Source organism: Pezoporus wallicus, unplaced genomic scaffold (assembly GCF_028554395.1).
Source record: "Pezoporus wallicus isolate ANWC-B61680 ecotype Strahan unplaced genomic scaffold, APGP_CSIRO_Pwel_v1 contig_13359, whole genome shotgun sequence".
In the NCBI taxonomy this organism is placed as follows: domain Eukaryota; kingdom Metazoa; phylum Chordata; class Aves; order Psittaciformes; family Psittacidae; genus Pezoporus; species Pezoporus wallicus.
This window is the reverse complement of record NW_026642460.1, coordinates 73-9684: the sequence shown is the minus strand read 5'-3', so window position 1 is coordinate 9684 and position 9612 is coordinate 73. Positions and strand designations below refer to the sequence as shown.

At 61.2% G+C, this 9612-nt stretch overlaps 1 protein-coding gene across 1 annotated transcript; it reads left to right on the top strand.

Annotated features, from left to right (window-relative positions):
* The first annotated feature begins 616 nt into the window (after positions 1-616).
* Positions 617-7379, top strand: LOC130610624 (cAMP-specific 3',5'-cyclic phosphodiesterase 4A-like). The gene is made up of 10 exons (XM_057430655.1): positions 617-709; positions 2018-2111; positions 2204-2391; positions 2478-2576; positions 3757-3921; positions 4587-4686; positions 4915-5069; positions 5320-5442; positions 6023-6205; positions 6969-7379. Exons 1-10 carry the CDS (start codon positions 644-646, stop codon positions 7377-7379), a joined length of 1584 nt encoding a protein of 527 aa, XP_057286638.1. The 5' UTR covers positions 617-643.
* Positions 7380-9612: the final 2233 nt, after the last annotated feature.

The window sequence follows — 9612 nt, the reverse complement described above, 5'->3', positions numbered from 1 at the left end:
ATGGGGACAGGGACCAGGATGGACCCTGATGGTTCAATGTGGGTACCATGGGGGGGGGTCCCTCTCTGTGCTCCTCCCCACCTCCCCGGAGCTCTGCAGCGGGGCCGTGACCATGACCGGGGGGGGGGGTGGGGAGTGGGGGGGGCTGTGGGCAGGGCCGGGGGAGGAGCGAGGCCCCGCGCGCAGGCGTCTGCCCCCCCCCACCCCCCCCGGCCGCCGCGGCCTCCGCAGCCCCGACGGGACCCTCGGCCCCTCCCGGCCCCCCTCCGCGGTTCTCGCACCCCCCCCGCACCCCCCCATCCCTCCTCATCCTCCTCCCCCCCCCTCCATCCTTCCCCCCCCCCCCGGAATGGGCTCCCCCTGACCCCCTCCACCCCTTTGGGGGGTGCTGCAACACCCCGGGGGGGGGGGTCACCCTCTGGAGCACCAAAAGGTGGGGGGGGGCGATGTGAGGCACCCCCCCCGAGCGGGCGCAGCACGGGGGGGGGTGGGGGACCCTGCTCCCCCCCCCGGGTCCCACCATGCCAAGGGCCCCCCCATAAGCTGAAAAGGAGGGGGGGGCTCATAAGCGGGGTTCCCTCGGGGCGGAGGGGGGGGTTGCAGCCCCCCCCCCCCCCCCCCCCCCCCCCCCCCGAGCCCGACCATGCCCTTGGTGGATTTCTTCTGCGAGACCTGCGCCAAGCCCTGGCTCGTGGCTTGGTGGGACCAGGTAAGGGGGGGGGGGGGGGGGGGCACGGGAAGAGGGGGGGCACGTTTGACCTTCCCCCTCCCCCCCAATGTCATGGTAGAGCCCCTGAGGCAATGCTTGCAGTGCTCCCCCCCCCATTGGTGAGATGGGGGGGGTGTAATGGGGCACTTATGGTTGGGGGAGGTGGGGGCTGCGGTTTGGGAGGGGGGGCAAGGTGTCCGTCCCGTCCCCCCCACTTTGAGGCGTGGGGGGGGCTGCAGCATCAGGCAGAGACCCGGCGAACTCATGGCAGGAAACGGTGGTCCCCATGGGGGGGGGGGGGGGGGGGGGGGGGGGGGGGGGGGACCCCCCCTTTCGCGTGACACAAGGGGGGATTTAACCCCCCACCCCCCCCCCGGGCAGGGGCAGGGATGGGGCAGTTGCTATGGAGAGTGCGGTTGCCATGGAGATGGGGTGGAGGGTCCTGATTGGCTGGTAGGGGAGGGATGCAGTGATGCCCTTTCCTCCCCCCCCACTCCCCGGTGTTGGGACGGTTTGGGGGGGTCAATGGGGTCTGGGGGGGGTGAAGCCGCTGGTGGTGGATGAGTCACGGGGGGGGGGACAGAGAGGATTGCGGGGGGCTTGGGGGGGCTTGGCTGCTGCAGCATCCCTGAGGGGGCACCCCTGGGTGCTCCCATTGGGGGGTCCAAGGGGCTGGGGACAGGTTGGGGGGGGGCATGGCAGCTTCCAGTGTCCCCCAATGGTACCGGTGTTCCCCCCCAGTGCCATGGGGGTGAAGCTGCTCTGGCCCCGTGTCCCCATCATCATTGTCATCCCTGCCCATCCCCGTCCTTGTCCTCAGCCGTGGCCCTTTCCCGTCCATCCCCATCCCCTTCCCATCCTTGGCCCCCATCCCTATCCTGTCCTCATCCCCATCCTGTCCATCTTCACCCTCAGCCATGTCCCCATCCATGACCTTGTCCCCATCCCATCTCCATATCATACCGATTCCCATCCCATCCCATCTCCATCCCATGCCCTTTTCCATACCCATCGCCATGCCCATCTCCATTCCCATCTACATCCCACCCCCTTCCCCATCCCCATCTCCATCCCATCCCCTTTCCCATCTCAATCCCATCCCATTTTATCCCATCCTATCCCATCCCCATCCCATCCCCATCCCGTTCCCACTTCCATCCCTATCCCCATCCCATCCCATCCCCATCCCTATCCCCATCCCATCCCCGTTCCTATCCCCATCCCCATCCCATCCCCATCCCTTCCCATCCCAATCAAGGGGGGGGGTGTCCCAGCTCAATGACCCCCCCTGACTCTTGCCCCCCCCAGTTCAAGAGGATGCTGAACCGGGAGCTCACCCACCTCTCCGAGATGAGCCGCTCCGGCAACCAGGTCTCCGAGTACATCTCCAGCACCTTCCTCGGTGAGACCCCCCCGGCCCCCCCATCCCTCCCTCTAGCATAGGGGGGGTCCCCATCTCATTCTCTGTGTGTGTGACCCCCCCCCCCCCCCCAGACAAGCAGCACGAGGTGGAGATCCCAGCCCCCGGCCCTAAGGAGCGGGAGAAGAAGCGGCGGCCGCCCCCCCCCTTGGGGCAGCTCCGAGGGGGGGGGGGGAAGCAGCTGCCCCCCCCCAGCGGCACTGGGGGGTGCGGGGTTCCCCGCTTTGGTGTCAGAACCGACCGTGAGGAGCTGCTGGGCAAGGTCTGGGGCGGGAGGGGGGAGATGGGGAGCAAAGGGGGGGGGTCCGTGATGTGCCCCCCCCTCCATCATTACTCCCCCCCCCCCAGGAGCTCGAGAGCATCAACAAGTGGGGGCTGAACATCTTCCGCGTGGCCGAGTTCTCCAACAACCACTCGCTGAGCTGCATCTTGTTCAGCGTGTTCCAGGTACGGACATTGATACCCACTGGTACCCACTGGCACCCACTGATACCCATTGGCACCCACTGGTACCCACTGGCACCCACTGATACTCATTGGCACCCACTGGTACCCACTGGCACCCACTGATACCCATTGGCACCCACTGGTACCCACTGGCACCCACTGATACCCATTGGCACCCACTGGTACCCACTGGCACCCACTGATACCCATTGGCACCCACTGGTACCCACTGGCACCCACTGATACCCATTGGTACCCATTGATACCCATTGGCACCCACTGGTACCCACTGGCACACACTGATACCCATTGGTACCCACTGATACCCATTAGCACCCATTGATACCCACTGATCCCCATTGACACCCATTGGCACCCAATGACACCCACTGATACCGACTAACACCCACTGGCACCCAGTCACCCCATTGATACCCACTGACACTATTGACAACCATTGGCACCCTTTGACACCATTGGCACCCACTGACCCCCATTCACCTCCATTGACACCCATTGGCCCCCATTAGCCCCCATTGACACCCATTGGCACCCATTGGCCCCCATTGACATCCATTGGCCCCCATTGACACCCATTGGCACCCATTGCCCCCTGTTGCCCCCTAGCAGCGGGAGCTGCTGCGCACATTCCGCATCACACCGCATAACACTATTGACAACTATTGGCACCCATTCACCCCCACTGATACCCACTGACACTACTGGCAACCATTGGCACCCACTGACCCCCATTCATCCCTATTGATGCCCATTGGCCCCCCCCATTGCCCCCCAGGAGCGGGAGCTGCTGCGCACGTTCCTCATCGCAGCTCATGACACTGCTGACAACCATTGGCACCCATTGACACCCATTGACACCCATTGGCCCCCATTAGCCCCCATTGACACCCATTGGCCCCCATTGACATCCATTGGCCCCCATTGACCCCCATTGGCTCCCATTGCCCCCCATTGACCCCCGTTGCCCCCCAGGAGCGGGAGCTGCTGCGCACGTTCCTCATCGCACCTCATGACACTATTGACACCCATTGGCATCCATTGACACCCATTGACACCCATTGGCCCCCATTGACATCCATTGGCCCCCATTGACCCCCATTGGCCCCCATTGACCCCCATTGGCTCCCACTGCCCCCCATTGACGCCCGTTGCCCCCCAGGAGCGGGAGCTGCTGCGCACGTTCCGCATCGCGCCGCAGACGCTGCTGACGTTCGGGCGGACGCTGGAGGCGCGCTACCGCCCCCACGTGGCCTACCACAACAGCCTGCACGCCGCCGACGTGGTGCAGTCCACGCACGTGCTACTGGCCACGCCCGCGCTCGACGTCAGCACGCACGGGGGGGAGGGAGGGCGGGGCCTCCGGGGGGAGAGGGGCGGGGCTTTATGGGGGGTCTAAGGGGAGAGGGGCGGGGCTTCGGGTGGGGACGCACCCCCCATGGTGAGGGGGAGGCAGATGTTGGGGTCCCCAAAGGCCACGGTCCCCAGATGTTGGGTCCCCAGGGGTTGGGTCTCCAGATGTTGGGTCCCAAAGGCCACCGTCCCCATATGTTGGGTCCCCAGATGTTGGGTCCCCAGGGGTTGGGTCCCCAGATGTTGGGTCCCCAGGGGTTGGGTCTCCAGATGTTGGGTCCCAAAGGCCACAGTCCCCAGATGTTGGGTCTCCAGATACTGGGTCTCCAATGCCATGGTCCCCAGGGGTTGCGTCTCCAGATGTTGGGTCCCAAATGCCATGGTCCCCAGATGGTGGGTCTCCAGATATTGGGGTCCCAAAGGCCACGGTCCCCAGATGATGGGTCCCCAGATGTTGGGGTCCTAAAGGCCACAGTCCCCAGATGATGGGTCCCCAGATGTTGGGGTCCTAAAGGCCACGGTCCCCAGATGTTGGGTCCCCAGATGTTGGGGTCCCAAAGGCCACAGTCCCCAGATGTTGGGGGGGGGTCCCCATTTCGGGCTGTGCTGGGGCGGGTGCTGAGGCTGCCGCTGCCCCAGGCCGTGTTCACCGACCTGGAGATCCTGGCCGCGCTCTTTGCCGCCGCCATCCACGACGTCGACCACCCCGGGGTGTCCAACCAGTTCCTCATCAACACCAGTGAGTGTCCTAGCACATACATGTGCCATGGAACATGCGTGTCCTAGCACATATGTGTGCCATGGAACACATGTGCGCTGTCACATACATGTGCCATGGAACACATGTGTCCTCGTACATACATGTGTCATGGAGCATGCGTGTCCTATAATGTGTCATGGAACAGGCATGTCCTATCCCATCCATGTCAATGCACACGCGTGTCCTGTCCCATCCATGTCAATGCAGACTCGGAGCTGGCCCTGCTCTACAACGACGAATCCGTGCTGGAAAATCACCACTTGGCCGTGGGCTTCCAACTGCTCCAGGAGGAAAACTGCGACATCTTCCAGAGCCTGAGCCGGCGCCAGCGCCAGAGCCTGCGCAAGATGGTCATCGACATGGTGCGGGCCCCAAAACTGACCCGAAACACCTCAAAACTGACCCAAAACACCCCAAAACTGAGCTGAAACTGAGCCAAAACACACTGAAAGTGACCTGAAACTGAGCCAAAACACCCCAAAACTGACCCAAAACACCCTGAAACTGCCCCAACACACCCCAAAAATACCCCAAAACACACCAAAACTGCTGCAAGCCACCCCAAAATACCCCCTCCCAAACCCCTCTAAACCCCCCCAAACCCACCCGCAGGTCCTGGCCACCGACATGTCCAAGCACATGAGCCTCTTGGCCGACCTCAAGACCATGGTGGAGACCAAGAAGGTGACGAGCTCCGGGGTGCTGCTGCTGGACCACTACACCGACCGCATCCAGGTTGGGTGGGGGGCACCCATGGGTGCCCATTGAGGGGGGCATTGGGTTAGGGGTTAGGGTTAGGTTTAGGGTTAGGGTTATGGTTAGGGTTAGGGTTAGGGTTAGGGTTAGGGTTAGGGTTAGGGTTATGATTAGAGTTAAGGTTAGGTTTATGGGTAGGGTTAGGGTTAGGATTAGGGTTAGGGGTTAGGGTTATGTTTATGTTTAGGATTGAGGGTTAGTTTTAGCGTTAAGGTTAGCGTTATCGTTAGGGTTAAATTTAGATTTAGTGTCAGGGTTAGTGGTAGGGTTAGGGTAGGTTTTGGGTTCGTTTTATGTTAATGTTGAGGGTTATGTTTAGGGTTAAATTTAGGGTTATTTTTAGGGTTAGTGTTAAGGTTGAGGTTGGGTTTAGGTTTAGGGTTATGTGTTAAAATTAAGGTTAGGGTTATGGCTTGTGTTATGTTTAGGGTTAAGGTTACGGTTGGGGTTCAGGTTAGCAGTAAGATTAGGGCTATTGTTAGGGATAGGGTTAGGTTTAAGGTTAGCGTTATGGTAACGGTTATGGTTACCCACGATGATGGTTATGGGCTCCCTGTAGGTCCTGAGGAACATGGTCCATTGCGCGGACCTGAGTAACCCAACGAAGCCGCTGGAGCTGTACCGGCAGTGGACGGAGCGCATCATGGAGGAGTTCTTCCGGCAGGGAGACCGGGAACGGGAGCGGGGAATGGAGATCAGCCCCATGTGCGACAAGCACACGGCCTCGGTGGAGAAGTCCCAGGTAAGGGGGGTCCGGCATGGACATGGGATTCCCTATGGACATGGCGATCATTATGGACACGGGGATCACTATAGGTTGGGTGCAATGAGCCCTGTGGTCATGGTGATCCTCATGGACATAGGGATCCATATGGACATGGGAATCCTGTGCTGTGTGCGATGAACCTTATGGACATGGGGATTCTTATGGCTTGGGTACAATGATCCTTATGGACATGGTGATCCATATGGACATGGTGATCCATATGGGTTGGGTGCGATGAGCCTGATGGATACGGTGATCCTTAGGGATATGATGATCCTTACGGGTTGGGTGCGATGAGCCTTGTGGACATGGTGATCCTTATGGACATGGTGATCCTTATGGGTTGAGTATGATGATCCTTATGGACATGATGACCCTCATGGGTTGGGTACGATGCTCCATATGGATATGATGATCCTTATGGACTTGATGATCCCTACGGACACAATGATCCTTAAGGGCACAATGACCCTCATGGGTTGGGTACGATGAACCCTATGGATATGAAGATCCCTATGGGCACAATGACCCTCATGGGTTAGGTATGATGATCCCTATGGATATGATGATCCCTATGGATATGAGGATCCCAATGGATACGATGAGCCCTTTGGATATGAAGCTCCCTATGGGCACGATGACCCTCATGGGTTGGGTGTGATGATCCCTATGGATATGTTGATCCCGAAGGACACAACGATCCTTATGGACACGACGCCCCCTGCCCCCCATCCTTTAGGTGGGCTTCATCGACTACATCGTGCACCCGCTGTGGGAGACCTGGGCCGACCTGGTCCATCCGGATGCTCAGGACATCCTGGAGACGCTGGAGGAAAACCGGGATTGGTACCACAGCCGCGTCCCGCACAGCCCATCCCCCCCCCCCACCGCCACCACCCCCCCTCCCCCACCGGGCCCCCCCCCAGCCCAGCCCCGCTTCCGCTTCGACCTCCCCCTGGATGAGGATGAGGAGGGGGGGGGGCACGATCCGGCCCTCGGGCCCCCCCCCCATGGTGATGAGGATGAGGAGGAGGATGGAGAAGCCCCCCCCCCTCCACCCTATGGGCCCCCCCCAGAGCGGCCCCCGGGGAGACCCCCTGAGGAGGAGGAGGGACCAGACCAAGGCGATGGAGGGGGGGGTGGATGGTGATACCCAACCCCCCCCTCCATTGTACATCACTGGGGGGGGGGAGGGGAGGAAATTGCCCCCTCCCCCCCGAGCAAAATTTGCTTTATTTTTATTTATTTTTTTAATTTAATTTTTTTTTTGAGGGGGGGATTTTTATTCAATTTTTTACAAAAGTTGAAAAGACAAAAAACAGGGACACCCCCTCCCTCCCCCTAAAACACCCCCTCCCCCCCCGGGGGGGGGGCTTCACCCCATTGAAAGCCATTAATGGGGGGGTAGGGGGGGATGAAGATGGAGAGGGGGGGTGCCCCACACACACGGGGGCCCCCCCATTCTGAACACTGTACTGTAGCATTGGGGTCCTCCTTCACATGGGGGGGCCACAGCCGGGGGGGCACAATGGGGGGGTGTAGGGGATGTGCCCCCCATTTATTGGGGGGGTCGGGCCCCCCCCATGACGTGGCCTTTAATGGAGAGGGGGGGCACGGGGGGGGGGATGTTGGGCAGAGCTTTTATTTTTGTATATATTGTGAAAGGTTCGGTCGGGACCCCCGGGGGGGGGGGCATGGGGGTTCCCCCCCCCAATTCCCCCCCCCATCATCAGGGGGGGGCGGGGTATGTGCTCCTCCCCCCTCCGTGTTCCCCCCCCTTCTCCCTCCTCCATCATCAGCTCCAATAAAGAGGAGAAGGGATTGAGTGTGGGGGGGTCTAGATGGGGGGGATGGGTAGGGGGGTATAGGGGGAATGGGATGGAGGACTATTGGGGGAATGGGATGGGGGGCTATAGGGGGAATGGGATGGGGGGGCTATCGGGGGAATGGGATGGGGGCTATAGGGGGAATGGGATGGGGGGCTATAGGGGGAATGGGATGGGGGCTATAGGGGGAATGGGATGGGGGGCTATAGGGGGAATGGGATGGGGGGGCTATAGGGGGAATAGGACGGGGGGGCTATCGGGGGAATGGGATGGAGGGGGCTATCGGGGGAATGGGATGGAGGGGGCTATAGGGGGAATGGGATGGAGGGGGCTACAGGGGGAATTGAATGGTGGCTATAGGAAGCAATGGGATGGGGGAGCCCATAGGGGGTCACAGTGCTCGGGGGGGGGGTCCATGACCGGTCCCATCCAGGTGCCCCCCCCCCATTTCCCGTTTAATCACAAAATTCGCTTTATTCCGGTAACAACGCGATCCTGAATCCATAAAACGATGCTCAAGGGGGTGGGGGTGGGGCAATCCCTGTGCCCCTCCCCCCGCTTTAAAACCGGGAGGGGGTTATGTGGGGGGGAGGGGGGGTCAGGGGTCAGCATCGCATCCCCCACCCCCCCCATTGGCCGCCGTGGGGTGAAAGAGGGGGGGTCGTTCATCGCCCCCCCCCCCGTTGGGGTCCCCCACCCCCCACGGCGGCGCCGGGGTCAGCAGGGGCACTGCTGGGGGGGCTGGTCCCGGCACGGCTCCATGGTGATGGCCACGCCCACGCCGCTGCGTCCTGACGTCATGCGCGTCACCTCGGTCCACGCGTCCGTCACCGGGTCGTAGCACTCGACGGAGTCCAGGAAGGCGTGGCCGTCGTAGCCGCCTATGGGGAGATGGGGCTATAGGGGGCTATGGGGGGGGGATCTATAGGGGCTATGGGGGGTATAGGGGGCTATGGGGGGTATAGGGGGCTATGGGGGGTATAGGGGCTATGGGGGCTATGGGGGGGATAGGGGCTATGGGGGGTGATAGGGGCTGTGGGGACTATGGGGGGTGATAGGGGGCTATGGGGGGTATAGGGTCTATGGGGGGCTATGGGGGGGATAGGGGCTATGGGGGGTGATAGGGGCTGTGGGGACTATGGGGGGTGATAGGGGGCTATGGGTGGTATAGGGAGTTATGGGGGGTGATGGGGGCTATGGCGGGTATAGGGAGCTATGGCGGTTGATAGGGAGCTATGGGGGTATAGGGGTCTATGGGGACTATAGGGGGCTATAGGGGACTGGCAGTGATAGGGGGTCTGTTCTATAGGAGATCAGAGGGGGCTATGGCGGCTATAGGGGCTTATGGGGGCTATAGGGGGTTATGATAGCTATAGGGGCTATGGGGGGTAGAGGGAGCTATGGGGGCTGTAGGGAGTTATGGGGGCTATAGGGGCTAGGGGGATATAGGGGGCTATGAGTACTATACTATACAGGGCTATATGGGCTATGGGGGACTATGGCGGTAATAAGGGGACCTGTTCTATAGGGGGTGAGAGGGGGCGATGGGGGGCTCTA